Source organism: Hyaena hyaena, unplaced genomic scaffold (assembly GCF_003009895.1).
Source record: "Hyaena hyaena isolate Hyena2069 unplaced genomic scaffold, ASM300989v1 scaffold_284, whole genome shotgun sequence".
NCBI classification, from domain to species: Eukaryota; Metazoa; Chordata; class Mammalia; order Carnivora; family Hyaenidae; genus Hyaena; species Hyaena hyaena.
Genome location: NW_024080913.1, coordinates 991337 through 1017764, shown reverse-complemented (window position 1 = coordinate 1017764; position 26428 = coordinate 991337). Strand labels below are relative to the sequence as shown.

General features: G+C 39.3%; 1 protein-coding gene across 2 annotated transcripts in view; it reads left to right on the top strand.

Moving 5' to 3' along the window:
* The window catches only part of ARNT (aryl hydrocarbon receptor nuclear translocator), a 75594-nt gene that overhangs the window by 24556 nt on the left and 24610 nt on the right, over window positions 1-26428 (top strand). For both annotated transcript variants that reach the window (XM_039246256.1, XM_039246255.1), the window contains exons 2-8: window positions 3269-3380; window positions 8117-8161; window positions 14252-14296; window positions 17785-17829; window positions 20103-20316; window positions 23950-24163; window positions 25338-25440. In XM_039246256.1, coding sequence (XP_039102187.1) covers window positions 3269-3380; window positions 8117-8161; window positions 14252-14296; window positions 17785-17829; window positions 20103-20316; window positions 23950-24163; window positions 25338-25440 — 778 coding nt within the window. The remainder of the gene's footprint in view (window positions 1-3268; window positions 3381-8116; window positions 8162-14251; window positions 14297-17784; window positions 17830-20102; window positions 20317-23949; window positions 24164-25337; window positions 25441-26428) is intronic.

Here is a 26428-nt window from a genome sequence, read left to right as displayed (position 1 = left end):
AGAGGGAGACACAGAATCTGAAGCAGGCTCAAGGCTCTGAGCTAGCTGTCAGCACAGAGCCTGATGCGGGGATTGAACCCATGAACCATGAGATCATGACCTGAGCCAAAGTCAGGTGCTTAACCAACTGAGCCACCTAGGCGCCCCGATTCACTGATTTTTTTTTTTTTTTTTAGAAGTGTGTTGTTTAGTGTCCAAGTGTATGGTGATTTTCCTGTTCTCTTTCAGTTACTGAGTTCTAGTTTAATTCCATTGTAGTTGGAGAATACAACCTATGATTTCATTCTTATAAGTTTGTTGAGGTTTGTTTAATGGCTCAGGATATAGACTATCTTGGTTTATATTCTGGGGACACTTGAAAAGAATGTGTGCCAGTTATTGTGTGGCAGAGTGTTTCTAGAAATGTTAATTATAGACCCTGTTGGTTGAGGCTGTCATTGTGATCTTTTATATCTTTGCTGATTTTCTGTCTAATTGTTCGTCAGTTGAATGAGGGCTGTTGAAATCTCCAACTATAAGTATTTTCTTCTTTCTGTTATGTCAGTTTTTGTTTAACAGATTTTGGAGCTCTATTGTTTGGTACATACATCCCAACTGTCTTCTTGGTGGCTTGAATATTATATAATGTGCTTTTTCTGTAGTCAGTTTATCTGATTATTATTAATATAGCTACTCTTGCTTTCCTTTGATCAGTGTTTACAGGATATATCTTTTTTCATCCTTTTGCTTCCAGCTTGTCTCTGCTGTTATATTTGAAGCACCTTTCCATAGACTGCATATAGTTGGGTTATGTTTTTTAATTTGTTCTGCCAATTTCTGTTAATTGGTATATTTAGATTATTTACATAAAATTATTAATATGTTAGGGCTTAAGTTTCCTGTTTTATTTTTTGTTTTCTTTTTGTTTGGGTTTTTATTTCTCTGTTTTTTTTTCCTCTGCCTTTCTGTAGGTAATTTGAACATTTTTTTAAAAAATTTATTTCTGAGAGAGAGCGAAAGGCAGTGTGAGCAGGGGAGGGTCAGAGAGAGAGAGAGAGAGACAGACAGACAGACAAAGAATCTGAAGCAGACTCCAGGTTCCAGGCTCGATGAGGGGCTCGAACCTATGAGTTGTGAGATCATGACCTGAGCCAAAGTCAGATGCTTAACCAAGACTGAGCCACCCAGGTGTCCCTGAACATTTTTTAGAATTCCATTTTGAGGGGCACTGGACTAGCTCAGTTGGAAGACTGTGCATTTCTTGATCTTGGGGTTGTGGGTTTGAGCCATACCATGTTGGGTATAGAGATTACTAACAAACAAACAAACAAAAAAAACCTTAAAAAATCTTAAAAAAGAATCCCATTTTGATTTATTTATGTTTGCTGGTGTATCACCTTCTGTACCTTTTCTAGTAATTGCTGTAGTGGGCATTGCATCATGTATCATGATATCAGTCTGTTGGTGTCATTTTACCACTTTAAGTGTTGACATCTTACCACTCATTTAGAAACATACCAGACGGTATTGTATTTTTTGCTTCAATCATTAAACATAAAGGAGAAGGAAAGCCTATTGATTTTACCCATATTTTTGCATTTTTGTGTTTTTAAAAATTTCTTTGATATATGTTGATGTGTTCCAAAATTCCTTGTTATATAATTTCCTCTCTGTTTAGAGAATTTTGTTCAGTCGCGTTCTTTTAGGACAGGTCTGCTGGTGGCAAGTGCTCATTAGTTTACTTTTTTTAATTTTATTTAATTTTTTAATGTTTTATTTATTTCTGAGAGAGAGAGATAGCATGAGCAAGGGAAGGTCAGAGAAAAGGAGACACAGAATCTGAAATAGGCTCCAGGCTCTGAGCTAGCTGTCAGCACAGAGCCCGATGGGGGGCTTGAACCCACGAACTGTGAGATCATGACCGGAGCCGAAGTTGGACGCTCAACCGACTGAGCCACCTAGGCGCCCCTCATTAGTTTCAAATCATCAGAGATGGTGTTGATTTCCCCTTCATTCCTGAATGGTATTTTCACTGGGTGTAGGATTCTGGGTTGAATTTTTTTTTTTTAAACTTAAAAGATATCGTGCCACATTTCTTTTTGTCTCCTTGGTTTTAGATGAAAAATCTGGTGTCGTGTGAATTATTTTTCTTCTATAAGTAAGGTATCATTTATCTCTAGCTATTTTTTAGAAGTTTAATTGTGACGTGTTGGGATGGATTTCTTTAGGTTTATCCTTTTGGGGTTTACTCAACTTCTTGAATCTGTAGGTTACATCTCTTGCCAAATTTGGGAACTTCTCAGGTATTATTTTTCAGCTTTGCCCTCTTTCTCTTCTCTTTTCCAGGACTCTAATGGGTAATTTCTAGTGTTGTATCTTACATTTAACTGATTGTTCTCTTTGTTTCTTTCATTCTGCTGTTGAATCAATCCACTTTGTTTCAATTATTTTTCAGTTCTAAAATTTCTATTTGATTCTTCTTTATATCTTTGTTTAGACTTTCTTTGCTGAGGCTTTCAACTTGTTTATTTGTTTCAACTGTGTTAGCAATTACTTGTTGAAGCATTTTTATTGTGGCTGTTTTTAAAATCTTAGTGAGATAATTCTAACATCTATGCCATATTGTTGGCATCTACTGATTGCTGTTTTTCATTCAATTTGAGATCTTTGTGGTTCTTGGTATGATGAGTGGTTCGTTTTTTTTGTTTGTTTGTCTTTTTAAATAATTGAAGCTTGGATATTTTTGTGTTATGTGACATTGGATCTTATGTAAATCTGTTTTAGCTGGCTTTCACTGGTACTACTTTAGGAGGGGAAAGGTGAGTGAGGCTTTGTTATTGCTAGGTATACTTAGAATTCCAGTTTTTTTTCTTTTTAGTATTTTCCAAATGAAATAAGTAAAAGGATATAAGGTAGTATGTTTACTGCATGACTAAAATGTATAAACCAATTTTGTGTGTGTGTGTGTGTGTGTGTGTGTGTGTATGTTTGTGTGTGTTTTAGATTAGCATTATGTCACCATCACAAGCTTTTAAAAGTAAAGGCTTCAGATAGAATATACTATTCCGTTTTTCAAACTCTATGAAGCAGGGGGACCTGAAGTATGGGGAATGTATACTTTCACCAGTGTAAGAATTTAAGAAGAACAGTCTGGATATGAGCATATGGGTTTTCTAGCACACTACTGAGATTTCACCCATATCTTGAGCCTTTCTTCTAAGGAGCTAATTTGATGATAATAAGAAAGGACTGTCTTTTTTAAATGTATATTTCCATTTTTCTTTGATAGAAATGACATCAGATGTACCATCACTGGGTCCAGCCATGGCCTCAGGAAACCCTGGGGCCGGGATTCAAGGTGGAGGAGCCATTGTCCACAGAGCTATTAAGCGGAGACCAGGGTGAGTTTGGCTATCCTGTGTTGTGACTGTCTCTCCTATAAGCCAAGCTGATTTAGTGGCTGAATCTTCTTGGCTATGCTTAACCCTTTCAGTTCAACTGGCTACTTACAACACTGCTGTCAGATACCTTTCTTTAGTCCCTGGATTTTTTCCTTATACAGAATTAGCATTTTTTTTCTTTTCTTTCTTTTTTTTTCTTTCATGTTTATTGTCAAGTTGGTTTCCATATAACATCCAGTGCTCATCCCAACGAGTGCCCTCCTCCATGTCTTGTCACCCTCCTTCCCCTCCCTCGCACCCCCATCAGCCCTCAGTCAGAATTAACATTTTTATCTTATATGCAGGGTGTTTTTAAATTTTATTTTTTATTAAGTATTATATTTTAATTATTATATGATTAACATTCCATCCAAGAAAAATAGAGTACACAGTTTCTTCAAGTACACACAGAAGAATCTATTGGTTAATTCACTTAAAAAGAGGCATAACGAATATTACAAATTTAATATGATTGAAATAATACCAAGTATATTTTCCAGCCGCAATGGTACAAAACTAAAGATCAACAGTAAAACAAAGCTGGGAAATTTACAATGTAAATATTAAATATTTAATATGTAAAAATTAACACACACCTGCCTAAGCAGTGGACAAAATAAGAAATCAAATGGCAAAGCAATATATGTCTCAAAACAAAAGAAAAACACGATATTCCAAAACTTATGGGATGCAGCAAAAACAGATGTTAGAGTGAAATTTGTGTTATCAGTGCTTGTATTAAAATCTCAAACAAGCTGGGGCGCCTGGGTGGCTTAGTCGGTTAAGCGTCCGACTTTCGCTTAGGTCATGATCTCGTGGTTCGTGGGTTCGAGCCCCGCGTCGGGCTCTGTGCTGACTGCCAGCTCAGAGCCTGGAGCCTCTTTCGGTCTGTGACTCCCTCTCTCTCTGACCCTCCCCTGCTCACGCTGTCTCTCTCTCCTAGAAATAAATAAAAAAAACATAAAAAAAATTAAAAAAAAAATAAATAAAATCTCAAACAAGCTAACATTAGCGAGTTTAGGTGGTAACATGAGGAACAGTTTAAGAGTTGCTATGTCTGTTAAGAGTTTTACACATTTTAACTCATTGAAAAGTAACTTACTCAAGGTTCGAAAACTGGTAAATGGAAGATCTTTGATATGAACCTTGGGAGGTTAGGAAGGTTAGCTTTAGAGTACATTCTCAACCACAATTTATATTTATGCATAATAGCAAACAATTAGAAATGATATAAATATCAAAATTAGGAGATTGATTAAGTATTATAATATATTTGAAAACAGAATACTGTGTAGCTATTAGAAGTGACAAAAAGTATCAGTACATGGGGTGCCTAGATGGCTCAGTTGGCTCAGCGTTTGACTCTTGATTTTAGCTCAGGTTATGATCTCAGGCTTGGTGAGGTGGAGCCCTGTGTTGTTGGGCTCTGAGCTGATAGCACCGAGCCTGCTTGGGATTCATTCCCTCTCTGCCCCTCCCCTGTGCATGCATGTGTTCTTTCTCTCAAAATAAAAAATAAACTTTAGATGCGACAGATATGTATCAGTACAGAAAAATGTTCACAATGTATTGGAAGGTTACAGTTTATGTAATAGATCACTCCATCAGGAAGAAATGTGTGTAACATGCGTGGCGTGCCTAGCAAAACTGAAAGGATACTTACCAGATTTCTAGATGATGAGATTATGGGGGAGTTTTTCTTTTGTTTTTAATTCTAGATTTTCTGAAACAAATGTATATTGTTATCAGGAAAAATATAATTTTAAGTTTATTTTGAGAGAACGTGTGTGAGAAAGCACCAGCAGGGGAGCCCCAGAGGGAGAGGGAGAGAGAGAAAATCCTAAGCAGGCTCCATGCTGTCAGTGCAGAGCCTGACATGGGACTCCATCCCACGACCTGTGAGACCACGACCTGAACCAAAATCAAGAGTCAGATGCTTAACCGACTGAGTCACCCAGGCGCCCCATCAGGAAAATACGTTAAAAGAAGTAATACACATTCTTTTAAAGAAAGATTGGAGGGGCACCTGGGTGGCTCAGTCGGTTAAGCAGCTGACTTCGGCTCAGGTCACGATCTTACAGTCGTGAGTTTGAGCCCCGCATCAGGCTCTGTGCTGACAGCTCAGAGCCTGGAGCCTGCTTTGGATTATGTGTCTCTCTCTCTTTCTAACCCTCCTCCACTTATGCTCTGTTTCTCTCTGTCTCAATAATAAATAAAAAGTAAATTAAAAAAAAGAAAGATTGGAAAATAGAAAGTTAGAAAGAAGAATAAAACAGCAATAATCCTACTGCTCCAAGTTCTCAAGTCCTGTCCTGTCATTTTTTTAGTGTAATTCCTTCATTCTTTATATGTAGATCTTTATAGTAGTTGTAATCATATAATTATATAGATTTTTTTGAGTTTCGTATTTTTTAAAAGATTTGAGAGAGAGAGAGAGAGAGAGAGAGAGAATGAGCCAGGGAGGGGCAGAGAGAGAGAATCCCAAGCAGGCTCTGTGCTGGCCATAAAGGGCCCATTGTGGGGCTCAGTCTCACAAACCGTAAGATCATGACCTGAACTTAAATCCAGAGTTAGATGCTTAACCAGCCAAGACACCTAGGCACCCCTGTTTTTGCCTAGTTTTTTAAGTAGGCCCCATGTCCAGTGCAGAGCCCAACATGCGTAACTTGAACTCACAACCTTGAGATCAAGACCTGAGCTGAGATCAAGAGACTGAAGCTTAACCAACTGAATCACCTGGGCAACCCGAATTATATAGTTTTATATAGCCTGGTCTTTTCACCTAACCATATGTAACTTTTTTTTTCATGTTTTTAAAACATTTTATATAAATATAATTTTTAATAGTTACAAAATAAAGGACGTACTCAGTTCCTGTTTTGGGACATTTAAGTTGTTTTGAAGATGTAATGCTCAGTGAATATCTTTGTATATAATTTTTTTTCTCTTCAGTTATTTTCTTAGAATAGATTCTTAGAAATGGAATTACTGGGTTAATAGGTAGATTTTGAACACCTAATTAGGGGGCTACAGGGAGGAATCCAAATGAGCACTTTCAGGACTGACATTTTGTACTTCACATATAACCCATCTAATTTTTTTTTAATATTTATTTTTGAGAGAGAGAGAGAGGGAGGGGCAGAGAGGGAGGGAGACACAGAATCTAAAGCAAGCTCAGAGCCTGGCATGGAGTTCGAACTCAGAAACTGCGAGATTATGACTTTAGCCAAAGTCAGACCCTTAACCGACTGAGCCCCCCAGGCGCCCCCAGTAACCCATCTAGAGACTCATAATGTGAAGTTATGATACTAGTAGAGATGTCAAGAGTGGTCACCGAGTTAAGGTGGTACCATTTTAGTTTAATAGAGTACAGAGACTAATAGGAGATTTTCCTACCTTGTTACCTTTGGGCTTCCTAATCATGAAGGTCACTGCTGCTTTCACTTAAATACTTGTTTCACAGCATATTGATTGTGCTTCTCACATGGCACTTTCCTATTCTTATTTGTTTGATATTTTTGTCTAGGTAGAGAGTCCCTTGAGGGCAAGTCTCTTCTTCTCATTTAGCATTGCCTTGAATGTAGCATATATTACATGTTTGCTAGATGTATGATGGAAAGAAGCATTATTTAACAACCTTCTTAGCTCTTAAATTACTTCCTTATGTAGCATTACTGTTTTTGGAATATGTTTCAGAAAGCTAGTAACATAGGCACTGTGGTGTCTCAGTTGGTTAAGCATCCAACTTCAGCTCAGGTCATGATCTTACAGTTTGTGGGCTCGAGCCCTGTGTTGGGCTCTGTGCTGACAGCTCAGAGCCTGGAGCCTGCTTTGGATTCTGTATCTCCCTATCTGTTCCTCTCCCCCTCCTGTTCCCTGAAAATAAATAAAAATGTTAAAAAAAATTTTTTTTAAGAAAAGCTAGTAACATAGCTTAGACTGTAGAAATGAAAACTAGGAGCACCTGGGTGGATCAGTCAGTTAAGCATCTGACTCTTGACTTTGGCTCAGGTCATGATCTCACAGCTTGTGAGTCAAGCCCTACATCAGGCTCTAAGCTGACAGTGCCTGCTTGGGATTCTCTCTCTCCTTTCTCTGCCCACCCCCTCCCCCAATAAATAAATAAATTTTAAGAAAATTTCACAGAAATGAAAAAATGGACCTGAATTATTCGTATTAATTTTTCATTTTGATTTTTTTTTAATTTTTTATTTCTGAGAGAGAGAGAGACAGCGTGAACAGGGGAGGGTCAGAGAGAGAGGGAGACACAGAATGTGAAGCAGGCTCCAGGCTCTGAGCCAGCTGTCAGCACAGAGCCCGACGCAGGGCTCGAACCCACAAACCGTGAAATCATGACCTGAGCCGAAGTCGGACGCTTAACCGACTGAGCGACCCAGGCGCCCCTCATTTTAATTTTTGAGTGTATTCCTTTTCCTTGGTAGAGGTTGTCCTCTGATGTAAAACTTTGGCAAAGGGGGACCGCCAATTTAGGAAAATGTAAGGTAGCAGTGGGTACTCTTTTGACTGCCCAGTTTAGTGCAAAGAAGTCACATAGCTTTGTTTCACTCCTGTACACCTCCTCTTTTCCTTCTTCCATTTGGGTGGGTGTTCAGTAGCTTGTGGGTTGAGAATTTTAAATTTCCTAATGCTCTGTATTGTCAATAGGCTTTTAATATTTACTCTTGGCTTTCCCCCAGGTTGGATTTTGATGATGATGGTGAAGGGAACAGTAAATTTTTGAGGTAAGATTTTGAAAATTTTTCTCTAGATTTCTGATACTAAAAATTAGTTTACACACAATAATTAGTTTATGATGTCTCCGACTTATGATATTTTTGTCCTTAGGCCTAAGGAGGGTCCTTCATCCTAAAACTAAAGTTTCCTATTATGTTACAACCCATAATTTTTTAAAGCAGTTTGCTAATTGCTCCAAGGGAAGGAGCTCAGTGAAGAGAGGCCAGAGAATTCCCAAGACTCTCTGTTTTATTTATTTTTTTAAATTATTTTTTAAAATGTTTTATTGATTTCTGAGAGAGCGAGAGCGAGAGCGTGAGCCGGGGAGGGTCAGAGAGAGAGGGAGACACAGAATCTGAAATAGTCTCCAGGCTCTGAGCTAGTTGTCAGCACAGAGCCTGACGCAGGATTCAAATGCACGAACTGCGAGATCATGACCTGAGCCAAGTCAGACGCTCAACCGACTGAGCTACCCAGGCACCCCGGTATTTGTATTCTTGAATATTGAATCTTTTAGAGCACTGGAAATGGACTTTTTTTTTTTTTTTTTTTAAGTTTATTTTTGAGAGAGAGAGTGTGTGAGCTGGGAAGGGGCAGAGGGAGAGAGATAAAATCTTGAGCAGGCTCCATGCTCATCTCGGAGCCCACCGTAGGGCTTGATCCCACAACCCTGGAATCATGGCCTGAGCTGAAATCAAGAGTTGGACATTCAACCGACTGTGCCATCCAGGCATCCCTGGACTTTTTTCGATATATTGATGGGGGAGTTCTTTCAGAGAAGGGAAATACTTATTTTTGCTGAAGACCAATTGTTTGGCTTTATTTTTAAGTAAGGAAAGCAGGAACAATCAAAGAAAGGAAAATAGCCTTGCCTGCAACCTGCCTTTTTTTCTTTGCAAAGTTGAAAATATTACCTAGGTGGGTCTGCTTTGCTGAGTAACAAATATTTAATAATTAAAGAAGTCCTGTTTAAAAAATATATATGTATATTATGTGAGTGTCCAGATTCCATTTATTTGTTTTATTAACTAAATCTTAAAAAAAATAATGTATGTTATTGTTAGTTTTTAAGCAGTACAAAATTATATATAGTGCAAGTATATCTGCCTTTCACTTCAGACCCTTTCCCTTAGACAAGTACAGTGTCCGGTTTATTGAGTGTCCTTCCAGAAATATTCGGTACGTATGTAAGTGTATTTCAGTGCTTATGTGTGCATGTATATTCATGATCTCAATTTTTGCTTTTTTATGGAGGATGCCCATATTGTAAATTGTAAATTGCTTGCCATTTTTTAGTTTTATTTATTTATTTATTTATTTATTTTGATATCACTTACATGTGCAATTTTTTTTTTTTTACAAATAGTTTATTGTCAAATTAGTTTCCACATAACACTCAGTGCTCATCCCCAAAGTGCCCTCCTCCATGCCCATCCCCCCTCCCCCCCACATCCATCAGTCCTCAGTTTTTGTCAGCATTCAAGAGTCTCTCATGGTTTGCCTCTCTCCTTTTCCCCCACCATTTCCGCCCTTCTTCTCCCCCTTGTTCCTCCATCAAGTTCCTCCTAATCCTCCTATACGTGCAAACATATGATATTTGTCCTTCTCTGCCTGACTTATTTCGCTCAGCATAACACCCTCAAGGTCCATCCATGTTGCTACACAAGGCCAGATTTCATTGTTTCTCATTGCCATGTAGTATTCCATGGTATAGATAAACCACATCTTCTTGATCCATTCGTCCGTTGATGGACACTTAGGCTCTTTCCATGTTTTAGCTATTGTTGAGAGTGCTGCTATGAACATTGGGGTACATGTGCTCCTATGCCATTTTTTAGTTTTAAATGTCAGAGACATCTATATTTTCTTCTTTTTTTTTTAAAGTAATTTTTAAAGTGAGGCTTGTATCTCTTACTACTTACTAGTTGCTGAACCCTACCAGATATTCTAGAAAACAACAGCCATGAATGGGGTGCCTGGGTGGCTCAGTTGGTTAACTGTTGGATTTTGGCTCAGGTCATGATCTTGCGGTTCGTGAGTTTGAGCCCCGTGTTGGGCTTTGTGCTGACAGCTAGCTCAGAGCCTGGAGCCTGTTTCAGATTCTTGTCTCCCTCTCTCTCTGCCCCTCCCCTGCTCACACTCTGTCTCTCTGTCTCTCAAAAACAAAGATTTAAAACAACAGCAACAACCATAATTGGCTACTATAAAGAATTCATTGCAAAATATTGGAGAAAATAATTCTCCGAGAGCTCTTGAGAATTAATGATTATTAATAAATATGAAGAGGGGAAGATATTTCAATTTTGATGGAAGGATACACTTTTTTCAAACAGTTCTACTGGGAATTCTTCCAGTTGGGAATCCCTAATTATAGTTATCGATGCTATTAGCGGAACTGTATTGTGCATATGAGTGGGATAGTGGTAACCATAGGTTTATTTATACTTGTCCGTTAGCTCTGGCCCTGAATCATCGCCTCTGTTTCCACAAAGCCTAGTAGGCACAGACTATATGCAATCTAGAAAAGTTCGTTTGTCCTTTCCCCAATCATAAAAAAAAGACTGTCATAGTTCATTTTACCGAGTGGGTCATAATGCCTGAGAGAGGCATCTCCAAATTTCTTGATCCTTTCTTTTCTTTTTTCTTTTTCTTTTTTTTTTTTTTTACTTTTTAAACAATTGGAATTTTCCACTCTGGTCAGTGTATGAAAGCCTTACTTGCATTGTATCTGTAAGTCAGCACTAAATCTCCTTGGTGGATGCTACTTTTGAAAGTTGTAATTTATTATCTCTTTTTATTGATTTCTTCAAATGCCCTTTTGCTACATTCTCTGGACATCTATAAAATAATTTTTAAGAATATCAAGGCTTTGAAATCCTAGGTACAGTATCAGAGTTACTAGTGTCTAGAATAGTGCTTCTCAAACTTGAATGCATGTACAGAGCCACCTGGGGTTTCTTGTTAAGATGAAGATTCTAATTCAGTGGGTCTGGGGTTGGGCCCAAGGTTCAGCATTCTGATTCTTAGGTGATGCTGCTGCTTTCAGCCACTGACCATGCTTTAAGTAGTAAGGATCTAGAAGACTCATTCTTGAGATTCCAAGTTAGTATGTAAATTATCAGTCTCTTTTTTCAGTTTAGGTCACATGTTTTCACTAGGAGTTTCTAGCATCTGATTTAAACCATGTTTGTGTCATAGGAACAGACCATTTGTACTTGAGCTAAAATTCCACTCCATCTCCATGTTTGCCCATTCTTCTGCTTTCCTGTTATTTATTTTTAAGTTTTCTTCTTTTTTTATTTTAGAGAGAGAGAGAACACAGGTGGAAGAGAGGGCCAAAGGGGTGGGGGGAGAGAAAGAGAAAGAAAGAATATCTTTTTTTTTTTTTTTAGTTTATTTTTGAGACAGAGACAGAGCATGAGTTGGGGAGGGTCATGAGAGAGGGAGACACAGACACAGAATCTGTCAGCAAGGAGCCTGATGTGGGGCTCGAACCCATGGACCGTGAGATCTGACCTAAGCCAAATTCAGACCCTTAACCGACTGAGCCACCCAGGCGCCCAAGAAAGAAAGAATATCTTAAGCAGGTTCCACACGCAGTGTGGAACCTGACTCAGGGCTCGATCCAATGACCCTGGGATCATGACCTGAGCCAAAAGCAAGTCAGAAACTCAACTGACTAAGCCACCCAGGTGCCCCTCCTGTTATTTTCAAAAACTGAAAATTCTTATGGGTTAGTTGAGGATTTACAGACTATGAAGGAGCAGTATAAATTTTGGCTCTAATTTAATAACTGGTATAACTGCAAATTTTGTGAGACTTAACCTGTCTTGGGAGACGATGATAGATCTTTGCTATATCCTGTAACAGTGAGAAAAGGAAAATTTAAATTATCCAGAGAATAGCATTTTTATTTTTAATTTAATTTAAATTTATTTTTAGATTATTTTTATTTCTATTTTTGAGTAATCTCTACACCCATCATGGGGCTCAAACTCACAACTCCTAGATGAAGAGTTGTATGCTATACCAATCGATCTAGCCAGGCACCCGTAGAGTAGTGTTTTTTTCGTTTTGGGGGGTTTTTTGATTTTTTTTTTTTGAAAGAAAGAGACAGAATATGAGTGGGGAAGGGGCAGAGAGAGAGGGAGATCCAGAATCTGAAGCAGACTCCAGGCTTCCAGCTGTTAGCACAGAGCCCGACACGGGGCTCGAACCCACAAACTGTGAGATCATGTCCTGAGCCGAAGTCAGATGCTTAACAGATTGAGCCACTCAGATGCTCCCTAGAGTAGTGTTTTTTTAAAAAAATTTTTTTAATGTTTTATTTATTTCTGAGAGAGAGATAGCATGAGCCTGCTTCTAATTGTGTCTCCCTCTCTCACTGCCTTCCCCCACTCCTGCTCTCTCTCTCTCTCTCTCAAAAGTAAATAAATATTAAAGAAAAAACAACAACAAAGAAACAGAGTAGGTGTTGGGTAGGGATGTGAAGAAATGAGAATCCTTGTGCACTGTTGGTCGGAATGTAAATTGTAAATTTAACCACTGTGGAAAAGTATGGATTCCTCAAAAATTAAAAACAGAATCATTGTATGATTCAGCAGACCCATTTCTGGTTATAAATATCCAAAATAATTGAAAGCAGAGTCTTAGATATTTGCACATGCATGTTCGCTGCCCCATTTTCACAATAGCCGAGGTGAATCTACCCAGATATCCATTGACAGATTAATACCTAAAGAAAATGTGGCATATATGTCCGATGGAATATTGTTCAGCCTTAAAAAGGAAGGAAATCCTGGCATATGCTACAATATGGATGAACACTGGGGACATCATACTAAGTAAAATAAGCCACTCACAGAACGACTGTATGGTCTCAATAATAGGTATCAAAAGTAGTCAAAATTAGGGGCACCTGGGTGGGTCAGTCGGTTAAGCGTCCAATTTCAGCTCAGGTCATGATCTCACAGTTCATGAGTTCAAACCCCGCATAGGGCTCTTTGCTGACAGCTCAGAACCTGGAGCCTGCTTCAGATTCCGTGTTTCTCTGTCTCTCTGCCCCTCTCCCCACTCACACACTCTCTGTCTCTCTCTCTCTCTCAAAAATAAATAAACATTGGGGCTCCTGGGAGGCTTAGTCAGTTAAGCGTCCGGCTTTCGCTTAGGTCATGATCTCGCGGTTCGTGGGTTTGAGCCCCACGTCAGGCTCTGTGCTGACTGCCAGCTTGGAGCCTGGAGCCTGTTTCAATCTGTGACTCCCTCTCTTTCTGTCCCTCCCCTGCTCACGCTGTCTCTCTCTCTCTCTCCTAGAAATAAATAAAAATATTTTTAAAATAAATAAATAAACATTAAAAAATCAAAAAAGAAAGTAGTCAAAATTAGAGACAGAAAGCATAGTGATGGTTGCTGGGAGCTGGGGGCCAGGTGGGAGGAGATGGGAAGATGATGTTTATTGGCTACAGAGTTTCAGTGTTGCAAGGTTAGAACTGTTCTCTAGATCTGTTGCACAACAATATGAATATAGTTAGCACTACCAGAGTGTACTCTTAAAAAGGGTTAAGATGGTGGGGCTCCTGAGTGGCTCAGTCAGTTAAGTGTCCGACTTCAGCTCAGGTCATGATCTCACGGTTCGTGGGTTCGAGCCCCACGTCGGGCTCTGTGCTGACAGCTCAGAGCCTGGAGCCTGCTTTCAGATTCTGTGTCTCCCTCTCTTTCTGACCCCCCCCCCCCCCCCCCAATTAAACAAAACAGAGCTATCCCTAACCTCAGAGTGGTGCTGGCAGGGCAGTCAGCTGTGCCCTCATGAGGTCAGCCTCTTTGTTTGGCTTGTTCTGATAACTAGGGTGGAGAACATCAGAGACCTGACAGATGATACCCATGGGTTAAGTCTGTGCGATGCCGTTACTGTCTCTGAAGCTTTGTGATACTTTTCTATTGACTTTTTTTCGCTGTTGAATATTTTTACCCCTTTTCTCGTTTTCATTTCAGAATGAAATAGATATAACAAGTATCCTGCTTTGCACTTGATCTTAGTCAAAAGGCCGAGAAGTGATACAAGTATCCTGCTTTGAGCTAATCCTGTTTTTCCTCTTCAGGTGCGAGGACGATCAGATGTCTAATGATAAGGAGCGATTTGCCAGGTAATGTAGTAGCGCCTCTTGGGCCGCCTTGTGGAGTCAGGCAGACAAGCATATTGAGTTTCAATTTGATCTCACTGGGAGTTAGTTTCTCTGTCCGGGCTTCTTCCTGCCTTGAAAGCTGACAGAGTTAGGGATGACAGCTGTTCAGGTAACATGGCTTCAAACTGATGGTGGGTTTACACAGTGTTTTTATTCATATGATTGGTAACTCTACACTGCTTGCTGGGCATCCACAGGAACACGGGCTGTGGGTTTCTTGGTTCCATTTATTATTAATGGATCCACAAAATTTGTGCAGATAAGAGTTTTCTTTTAAAAATGACAACAGAAACAGTTTTTTGTGGAGATGAATTTTGATTGGAATACACTTCTTTAAATTTTGTCAAGATTATGAAAAATACTTTTTATTAAACAAATCCTTCTCAAGTCAGATGTTTTGTTTTTAGGAAGTTCATTCTGTATATTATTAAACTGTAAATTTGTTTCTTTTAATTGAGTTTTGCAGCCACCTCAGAAAAATGAGTAATAAAAAATCCAGTGCTTAACTGAATACTTAAGATACATTTACTCCTGATTTTGCTAATCTCAGGACCATACTTTGAGAACTGATGTAGAAGGCTAAGAAATGTCAGAGTAGCTTATTACTATCTGAAGCAGTAAGATGCTACTATAGACGTGGAACAAGAGATTTTAATAAATAAAACGTATATGGAATTTTTCTCTAGTAGCACAGAGATGTAGTAGTGGTGGTGGTGGTGGTGGTGCATGATAGTTTGAACTAGTAGCAGTACAGGATTGATTAAAGAGAAGCACTTGGTCAGGGAGGCAGATGGGAGGCTATTGAAATAATAAGAGAGCTGTAAATTCCTAAGTGCCTGGGGTAGAGTGGAGGCAATGGCAAGAGGAAAGAAGTGAATTTAAGAGATTTTCAAAGGGTTTATTTATTGAAGTAGATACTTGTAAATACTTCAGGACATGAGCTATCTCTAAACTGAGAAATTAATCATAGATACTTGGGGAACAGTTTTTCGAGCTGCATTAGAAAGTTAAGCCCTCAGGGAGAGGCCTCAGTTAGAGGAACATGTGACTCTTGATCTTGGGGTCCTGAGTTCAAGCTCCATGTTGGGTGTAGAGATTGCTTAAATAAATAAACTTTAAAAAAATAAAGGGGCGCCTGGGTGGCTCAGTCGGTTGGGCATCCGACTTCAGCTCAGGTCATGATCTCGCGGTTTGTGGGTTTGAGCCCCGCATCGGGCTCTGTGCTGACTGCCAGCTCAGAGCCTGGAGCCTGTTTCAGAGTCTGTGTCTCCCTCTCTCTCTGACCCTCCCCTGCTCATGCTGTCTCTCTCTCTCTCTCTCTCTCAGAAATAAATAAAATATTTAAAAAAATAAAAATAAATAAAAATAAAAAAGGTCAAGCCATCAAATAGTACTAATGGTACAGGTTCACAGTCTCTTGATTGAAATTTCAAAAAGCTATGAAAACATTACTTAAATTATTTTAGTTTTCATTTGTCCTACTTAATTTAAATATTTATACATTCACATATTTCATTCAGAGATCTGAGAGTGGATAAAGCATATGTAGTAGTAGAAATAATAATAGGAATTTTAGATAGTTAACTTTCTTTCAAACAACTCATTCCATTAAGAGAGGATTTGTTACGCGGTTCACCTCACATATCCTCCTTGGGAATTCAGTAGAGGGTCTTCAAAAACTGAAAATGTATGTATTTTCTCAATTCTTTGAAAAAATATTTGTAGTTTGTTAAGGAACTGTAATAACCCAATGAACATGAAACTTTGAACTACTTAATATAACACAGTTGTCTTGCTCTTCTTATCAGCATATGTAAATTTTTCTATTTTTGTTCTTTTTGTTACTGTGTTATTTTGACTCTCTTTCCCTGTTGACCATTTTTTTAAGTTTATTTATTTTGAGAGCGAGAGCGTGTGTATGTGCGGATTGGTGTGCACATAGGTGTGCGTGAGTTGGGGAGGGACAGAGAGGAAAGGAGAGGGAAAATCCCAAGCAAGCTCCATGCTGTCAGAGCCCCTCAGGGGGCTTGATTCCACAAACCATGAGATAATGACCTGAGTTGAAATCAAGATTTGGACACTTAACCAACTGAGCCACCCAGGTGCCCCTATTTATTTTTTAAAGATTTCTATTTATTTTTTAAGTTAATTTATTTATTTTGATAGGGAATATGTGTGTGAGTGGGGGAGTGGCAGAGAGAGATGGAGAGAGAATCCTAAGCAGGCTTCCCCACTATCAACAGAGTCTCACATGGGGCTTGGTCTCACAAACCATGAGATCATGACCTGAGCCAAAATCAGGAGTCAGATGCTTAACTGACAAGCCTACCCTCATTGACCATTTTATAGAAACTTTCCCATGTACTGATAAAGTCATTGTACATGTCACAACTAAATAGTCTTTCAGCCTGTTAATATGTCATACTTTATGTAGACATTTTATTTGAGGCTTTTTTGTCTAGTTCTCTGTTTAAAAGGGAATCAATTACTGATACACTGGCCTACCAACATCTTGATGTTTCTTCAGTTGCCACCAACTCAAAGTTAAGTTTTCCAGAAAAATGTAGTGGTAATACTTTGTAGCTCCTCCAGGGGAGGAAGAGTTGGCCCTGCAAAGAAATGGGAGAGTGACTAATAGAAATTTACTACTGGGGTGTCTGGGTGGCTCAGTCTGTTGAGCATATGACTCTTGATTTTGGCCCAGGTCATGATCTCATGGTTTGTGGGACTGAAGCCCCCCATGTTGGGCTCTGCATTTGGGATTGTCTCTCTCTGTCTCTGTCTCTCCACCTCTCCCCATGTACATGCTCTCTTTCTCAAAATTAAAAAAAAGAAAGAAATTTACTACTTCAGTATCAAATCAGTGATATGGGATGTCCCAGAAACCTAATTCTTAAGTTGTATTTATATACACTCCACTGAATCCTGTTTGGCTATTTTATCTGCGAGTACATGTGTATGCATCTATGTGTTACAGAGAGATTATATTTTGTGATCATTTGTTTGACATCCTCATCATGAAAATCTCTTAGGTTTTTTTTATTATAGAATAGCATATATAGATATAATTTTATTTTCAGATTGGGAGCAGTGTGTGAGAATGGTATTCCCTTGTTTGCCTCTTGTTTAAACTATGTATCATTGGTCTCTACAGAGATTGGTAAAGTGCTTTCTGTGTTCAGACTGTGTTTACTTATTATGAATATTGGCCTTGCTTTTATGTCAGCCTTTGTCCTATAAGTTAATTTTTCTTTATCCTAACAAATGACTTTTTTAGAGTTACAGGCAAGGTTCCTGTCCATATTTTAATGTTCCTTTCTCTGCATCTATTTTGTTCTATTTCCTTTTTCTTTTCCTTTCCCCTCTCCTTCCATCCATTCATCCATCTTTCCTTCTTTTTTTTTTCTTTTTATTTTTATTTTAGCTTAGTTCATTAATTCTATTTTTAGGTCGGATGATGAACAGAGTTCTGCGGATAAAGAGAGACTCGCCAGGTAGGAGAACAGTGTTTTTGAGCATGATGAAGCAGTTGCTGCTGCTTTTTCCTTTTTCTTACTCTGCTGTTTTCTTCCCCTTTCTCTTTGTGTTTTTCCTTATCTGTGACAAGAGAGGACAAGTTTGTAGAAGTTTGTGTATAACAGGAACTTTGGCTTCCCCAGTCAGAAAGTGGGTGAGTTGAGGAATTTAAGAAACTGCTAATAATTTTGTAGTTTTCTCTTTTCCTCATTATCTCAGCACAAAGTTTCACAGAATAAAAGTCTTCAGAAACGAGGCAGCTGTGTCAGGTGGTGCTTTAGCAGGGAAATGATCTTTTATCAGAAGACTAATAGGGATGCCTGGGAGGCTCAGTCAGATAAGCATCCAACTTCAGCTCAGGTCATGATCTCATGGTTCATGAGTTCAAGCTGACAGTGTGGAGCCTGCTTCAGATCCTCTGCCTGTCTCTCTTTCTCTCAAAAATAAATAAACATTTGGAAAAAAACAACCCAGAAGACTAATAAATATACCTGTGTTTGCGACTGGTTCCCAACATTTAGGCGTTAGCATTTGTTCCACGCCTCTCTAGAAAGCACACTCTTATTTTCCTGTGTAGACTCACAAGCTAGATTACTGTGTCATAGCATTACAGCCTTGCTTTGGTGATTGAATTTTTTGTGGTTTCCCAGAAAAGTTTTAGCAGCCTTGATGTGGTTAATGAAAAGATCAGCCTTCTGGATTTCAGTGTTAGAAATCTGTCAGATGCTAGGAGGATGGGTGCTTTAAGTTTTGAGAGTAGAATGTTTCTCAGGGAAATTAACAAATATGGACCTATGTGGTGAGATCTTTTTGCCACTTGGAAAGGAGGCTCTAGAGCTGTCTTTGGAGACTATTGTCAGTAATGTAGAAATACTATGATACTAATGTTGTACCTGAGTTTTTACTTTGTGGTTTCTGTGATTTGGGACCACTCAGCAGGAGATAGATCATTGATACCAACACCTGTTTTTACTACGTTGCCTCCCCCTACCCCCAATCTATCATTACTTTTTTCACCCGGGCCAGAAGCTCAGTTTGTTGCCATTTCCTGCCAACTCTTTCACTCTTCAGAAAGCTGATTTGGCATGCTGCGGCGGGAAGACCACTGTGTTCATTGGGAATGAATGAGTGCTGCCCTTGGGAAGGTCACTTAACTGCTTAACCTCGTCTCATAAAGAAATCACTTTATGTTCGATCAGTTGTTTTGCTTTCTTTTTTTCACAAAGAACTTTTATTTAATAGGATCCTTAAGTGGTAATGCAAGTAAATAACGATAAAGCAAAGCCTCTCAAATAGAAGCAGAAACGAGCACACTGTGTGGTTGTCTCTTTGAGGCATCCCCATGGAAGACACTGAGGACCTGTGGGGCTTTTCAGAAATCCAGTGTGAAAACTACTGGATTATTATTTTTAACAGTGGTAAGATTCTCTCTTGATTTCGAGGAAGTCTGCATTGGAAATATGATCTAATTACTCTTGAACTCCAACTGGTCTGTTTTCAGGCCTTTTCCTCCCCACTCTCCAATTCATTTTGTTCCAACTGGGGACCCAGAAGGGGCCTCTGGTAGATATCTTAAAATCTCAGTGCCCTGGCACAACACCCAGATAGAGAGTAGGACTTTGTGCATTAGTGAGACAAATAACTTCAAAATCTTCCAATTCTGCCTCTAGTATTGAGAATAAGAGAGAAGCTTAGAACAAGTAACATTTTATAGGCCAAAGAAATCTATACTGTCAATTCTTGTATCAATGGTTGGGCCACATACTTGTGTTGCAAAAAGCTGATAATTTTGTTTTCAGCCTCAAAAAGTTGAATTAATAAACATGGAATTAGCTAAGCAGAGATTACTTATCTCTCAGGAACTAAAATGAATCAACATCTTTTTAAGACTGTAATTTCTAATATGGAAACCAACTTGACAATAAACAATTAAAAAAAAAGACTAATTTCTTAAAACATTTTTTTTGTTCTGATGTACTGGTAATTTACAGAGGAAGTTACATTTCTAGGAGGTAGAATTGCTGGTATCTGCTTATTCTCTGTCTGCCTTGTTAGCTTCTGTTCCATGCTTGCTCTGCATGAGAAGGCTGGCAAACATGACTCTACCTTCTGAGACTTCTGCACTCCTAAATCCAAATACCACATTTCTTCAGCAGCTCACTTGGTATTTATATCACTGTCCCTGCTCTCAAATGGCCACCTGTGACCACCTGGGTGGGGCATCTCTCTCTCTCTCTTTCTCTCCATGCAGGGAAAATCATAGTGAAATTGAACGGCGGCGACGGAACAAGATGACAGCCTACATCACAGAACTGTCAGACATGGTGCCCACCTGTAGTGCCCTGGCTCGAAAACCAGACAAGCTAACCATCTTACGCATGGCAGTCTCTCACATGAAGTCTTTGCGAGGAACTGGGAATACATCCACTGATGGCACCTACAAGCCTTCGTTCCTCACTGATCAGGTCACTGGGATGCACAACTCTGAGCGACTCTAGAATCTGAAAGTTTTGATCTTTTGGGGATAGATAACTGTAATTCTAATTAGTGCCCTGTATTGGGAGTCAGAGCAGAGCTGAGTCTGTAGACTGTGTAAAGTACAAGAATGCAGCTGTTTAGGAAGAATTCAGACCATGGGAAAGTAGTTTCAGTTCCTGGCTATACATTCATTAGCATTGGAACAGTGAGAACTACAGAAGACTTTTGCAAACAATTTGGCAAGCTTAAAGGTATTTTAGGTTTCACTCATGAATACAGCCTGTAAAGTGGAAAAAGAGTGGAACTGCAGAAAGAAGAGATGACTGTGTCCATGGAACCAGTCCTCTTGTCTTTAGGGTTCTAGAAGATGGAAAAAAAATCTATTTCTTATCCTGAAGCAGTGTTCAGTTTTGGTGATAAAAGGAATCTAACAAGGCAGTCATTGTTCCTTAGAGGTGTGCTCTGGTATGTGTAGTGAAAAAAATACAGAAGGTAAAGACATTTCAGCCTTTCAGGGACTCAGTCTAAATATGAATATGTGAGTGGATGGAAGTCAGTCTGAATATGAATATTTAACAGTGGCTGGATACACACCTATGTGAAAAATGAGAGGAAAATGCATGGAGAAAAAATACATTAAAAAAATACATTTTAGTAATTTGGGGCACCTGAGTAGTTCAGTCAGTTAAGCATCCGTCTCTTGATTTTGGCTCAGGTCATGATCTCATGGTTCGTGAGTTTGAGCCCCGCATTGGGCTCTATGCGCACAGTGCAGAGCCTGCTTGGGATTCTCTCTCTCTCCCTCTCTCTGCCCTTCTCCCACTTGTATGCACTCTCTCTCAAAATAAATAAACACCAAAACATTTTTAAAAACTCATTAACAATTTATGAGACTAGATAAACATCCACTGGAGGGATGGCTAAAATGAATAGAATAACTAGGGCTGAGTGAGGATGGTCAGCAAGACTTTTAAGAGTAAAGAAGCTGTGTTCTGTTTCAGTGATTAAATGTAATACCAGGGGAAGGAGGGAGTGCTGGGGCGGGGTGGGGGTGGGGTTCAGTCAGTTGAGTGTCTGACTTGGACTTGGGTCACAAGCTCACAGTTTGAGTTCAGGCCCCACGTCGGGCTCTGTGCTAACAGCTCAGAGCCTGGAGCCTGCTTCAGATTCTGTGTCTCCCTCTCTCTCTTTCCCTCCCCCCCTCTCAAAAATAAATAAATGTTTTAAAAACTTTTTTTTTAATAACACAGCGAGGGTGGCTGGGTGGCTCAGTCAGTTGAGTGCCTGACTCTTGATTTCAGCTTAGGTTATGATTCCAGGGTCATGGGACTGAGCCCGTGTGGGGCTCTGTGCTGAGCACGGAGCCTCCTTGGGGCTCTCTTTCTGGCTACCTCTGCGCCTCTACCCCACTTTGTATGTGCACTATCTTTCTCTCTAATAATAATAAAAAAATAACAGTGTTTTTGCAGAAAAATTTGGAAAATACAGGAAATATAAGAAAGAAAAATTGACCCATAATGTTACCCTTTTATTCAAAGGACTAGAAGGAAGGAATGTGGTTTGGAAGAAAGCAATAAGAATAATTTTCCAGGGGTGCCTGGGTGGCTCAGTCAGTTAAACGTCTGACTTCAGCTCAGGTCATGATCTCCTAGTCCGTGGGTTCGAGCCCCGCATCAGGCTCTGTGCTGACAGCTAGCTCAGAGCCTGGAGAGCCTGTTTCAGATTCTGTGTCTCCCTCTCTCTGCCCCTCCCCCACTTGCTCTCTGTTTCTGTCTCTCAAAATAAAGACATTAAAAAAATTGAGAAAAAAAATAATTTTCCAAATAGGATTGTCTGTATGAAAGCACACATAGTATGGGTTTTATATATATGTATTTTGGAATAATCAGTTTGTTCTAACAACAGACATAGAGATACTGATTCAGTCGACTCCAGTCATGCACCTTTTGTGGGCTAACCAGGTGTTTTGTGCTATAAGAAAAACAAAGAGATAAGAGATAAAGAGGAAAACAAAGATATAAGAGATAGTCACTGGTGGAAAGAGGTAAATAAATAAATCACAATATAAACACACAATCAGTTCTATGCTCGGGTGCCGCATTAAGTCCTGTAGAAGTATAAACACGGAAGGGGAAGAGTATGGGAATAGTATTGGGATAACTCAGCAAATGGCTGGTAAGAATGATTTGGTTATTCAAGGCAAATGAAGTAGGTTAGCAAGGCTTGGGAGAGGATAGTAGGTAGGCTTGGACCTGATGATGCAATATTTAGGTGTTCTGTTACAGAATTTAGGTATTTTTAGGCAGTGGGAAACCATAGAACATGTATTGGTCAATGTAGCATTTTAAGGCTGGATTGGAGAGAATGAAAGCAGGGAGAGCATTTCATTAGTTTTGGCATAAGATGACTAGGACAGTGATGTAGTATTGGAAATGGAATTGATAAAACAGTTCTCACTAGAGCATAAAAGAGAATAATTAGATTTTGAGTCTTGTAGCCTGAGAGGAAGGTGATACTGTTAATCAAGAAAGGAAATGCTGGGGGTGCCTGGCTGGGTCAGCTAGTTAAGCTGACTCTTGATTTCAGTTCAGGCGATGATCTCATGGTTTGTGAGCTACAACCCCGAGTTGGGCCTGATAGTGCAGAGCCTGCTTGGGATTCTCTCTCTCCCTTTTCCTCCCCCATTGCACATTTTCTCTCTCTCTCTCTCGGAAAATAAATAAATTTTTAAAAAATGCTAGAAGAGCACAGTGGATTGTTCTTTGGAGGGGGAGATCATGACATCGTTTGAGATGTTGAAATCGAATTGCTGGTAGAATATCTAAGTGGAAATGTTTAACAGATAGTTGGAATTCAGGAATTCAGGTCTGCTTAAAGATAAAGAAGAAAAGTTTAGGCAAGTCTAAAGATGTAGATTTGGGTTATCATTTCATAGCACGGAGGACTGGATATGATTTCTCAGGGAGAGAGTTTGGTATAAATAGAGAAGAGAACTTAAGATATAACTTTGGAAATCCCTATACTTGAACAAAGGGAAGGGAGCCTGAAGGAGAGAAGGGACATCTAGAAGTGCAGCAAAAGTTGGGGACAGTATTATAGAAGCTAGAGGAAAATAAAACTTAAAAGGATAGAGTGGACAACATTCTTAGATTCTGCAGAAGAGTCGAGTAACATGATAAGGACCCAGGAAAGAGGACTTGAGTTGGCAGTTAGGAGGACATTGATAACCTGCTGCAAACAACATGAATGGTTTAGAGTGAAGATTGTAGTGTGATTGAGAAATAATTGAAAGAGAGGAGAATAAAGCCAGTGAATAGAACATTTTTCATAACATAAACTTGGCGCTGAAAAAGAGATGATTTGGGCAAAGTTGAGGAAAAATTTGTATGGAATTGAGAAATCTTGGTCATGTTTATACATCTGAGGGGAAAGCAAGTGAAAATGAGCATATTTGTAGAGTAAAATCATAAAAAGTTGTAAAGCTATGGCCTTGGATCAGGCAGGAGCCAGCAGTTGCTTCTGGGGAGATACATAAGGCCTGTACTGTCTTACTTTTTTCCATGGATAATACTTAGCTTTTAAGAGTTCAGTGTTAACTTGTATTTCTCTTGTTTGGACAGGAACTCAAACATTTGATCTTGGAGGCAGCGGATGGCTTTCTGTTTATTGTCTCCTGTGAGACAGGCCGGGTGGTTTATGTCTCTGACTCAGTGACCCCTGTTTTGAACCAGCCACAGTCTGAATGGTTCGGTAGCACACTCTATGATCAGGTGCATCCAGATGACGTGGACAAACTCCGTGAGCAGCTTTCCACTTCGGAAAATGCGCTGACAGGTATGAAGTATGTGCATGGAAAATGAATGGGAAGTTCTTTCGTTTCTTCTGAAACACAAGAGGTGTTTTAGCTCTTTAATTTGTTCATTGAATCTGGCAAGGCCTCTAGAATTTTCTGCTTTAATGAATATCATCAGTTTTTTCTATCCACATGCAGATAATATAATTGAATATTGAGCTTATCTTTAGAAAATGTTTCTTTAGCGACAGGGCACATAAAGAAGTTTAATTTTAATATAAATAATGCAGTAAGTAAAAACCAAATCTATAGTCAACTTTTTTTTTCACCTTAAAAGAATTAAATTCTTGATGTTTCTGTCTTACTTGTATGGGTATTTTTACTTGTATCTGGTATTTCTTTCTACCTGTTTGTGCATGAATTTGGCTTTATACTGGGTTCTGTGATAATAGACTATTATTTTAGAGGGGAGTGGTTATCCATATAGGTTCTTTTTTCTTTGTTTGGTTGTATCTACTATTTTTCTATCTTGTCCCGCCCCCCCCCCCCCCCCCCCCCCCCCCCCCGCCTTTTTAATGCTATTCAGTCCTTTTGCCAGGGTTTGGCTCTAGGAAACATAAGTGTTCGTAGAGCAAGTCTGGAAAAAAAAATTAAAGTGGAAGCCAATCAATACTGGTAATTAAAATATAAGACAGTCCACTACAGTTATAGTGATACTGTTTTAGTTTTTCCTTCTTTTAGGTTTTTATGGGTTTTATTTTTCTAGTTCTTTTTCCCAAAAGTTGCCATTTGTTTCTATATAATAAAGGGAGGAACAGTTTTGGCTGGAAACAGGTATATGTTTCTATAGCATATAAAAATATTTGTTTTTAAACAGTGACGCTCCCTCAGCGTGCATGTGTGCATGCACATGTATAAAACGAGACCCAAGAATATAGCCTAGCCCTTTGCTTACCAACAGTACTTTCCACTCCTACCTTCCTTCTTTGCACAAGGTTATCTGTAGTGGTGCCTTTGAACTTAAGTATAAGATTCATTGATGGGAATTGAGCTATTTTAGGCTTGAAAAAAATCCATCCCCTACTTGGCCTATTCTGTTATGAGCAAGGAGATTGGAGGGAATGAACAGGATACTTACCTTTGCCTCCAGTGTCTCTCCCGCGTTTCCCCACATATAAGAACACACTCCACACTGCTCGTCACATAATTTTTCAGGGCGTATCCTTGATCTGAAGACTGGAACAGTGAAAAAAGAAGGGCAGCAGTCTTCCATGAGGATGTGTATGGGCTCAAGGAGATCATTTATTTGCCGTATGAGGTGAGTGTCAGGCTGAGGACTGTGGTTTGACATAGGCATAGTAGCAGAGGGCTTGATTTCTGGTTAGAGGAGTTCAACTTTTAAACCCAAGCTCTATTTGGATTACATTTAACTGTCACCACATGGGTTGTAACAGAATAAAGGATAAGGAAACTAAATTTTAATGAACTCCTCCCGTGCCAGACAGTATGCCAGAAGGTTTATTGCTGTTGTCTCATTTCCCACATCTGTCCTTCAGAGTCGAATTCATGGTACTTATTTTGCTGTTAAAAGAAACCAAAACCTTGGGGCACCTGGGTGGCTCAGTCGGTTAAGTGTCCGACTTCAGCTCAGGTCATGATCTCGTGGTTTGTGGGTTCGAGCCCCGCATCGGGTTCTATGTTGGCAGCTCGGAGCCTGGAGCCTGTTTCGGATTCTGTGTCTCCCTCTCCCTCAGCCCCTCCCCTGTTCATGCTCTGTTTCTCTCTGTCTCAAAAATAAATAAGAACTATTAAAAAATTTTTAAAAACCCCAAAACCTCAAAAAAAAAAACCCTCAAAAAATTAACTTCCCAGAATTACATAGATAATGCCTGGTACAGGATTTTACTTTATTATTTTTTAAATGTTTATTTATTTGTGAGAGACAGGGGTGCAGAGAGAGGGAGACAGAGAACCCAAAGCAGGATCAGCACTGTCCGCACAGAGCTTCATGTGTGACTCGAACTCATGAACTGTGAGATCATGACCTGAGCTAAAGTCAGACACAACTGACTGAGCCACACAGGTGCCCCAGAATTTTATTTTAATCCACAGTAGTCAGATTCCAAAGACTCTATTCTTCCCAGTATATCACAAGACAACATCCACGTACTCAAGCCATTGCTGCATTTTTCTTTTTTTCATAGAGTGTTGATACTTTATTATGTCTTTCAGTTAGTATTTAGTGTTTATAAACTATATATTTTAGTATTCTGAAGAAAGTATGGTGGTACATTCTACACAAGTAG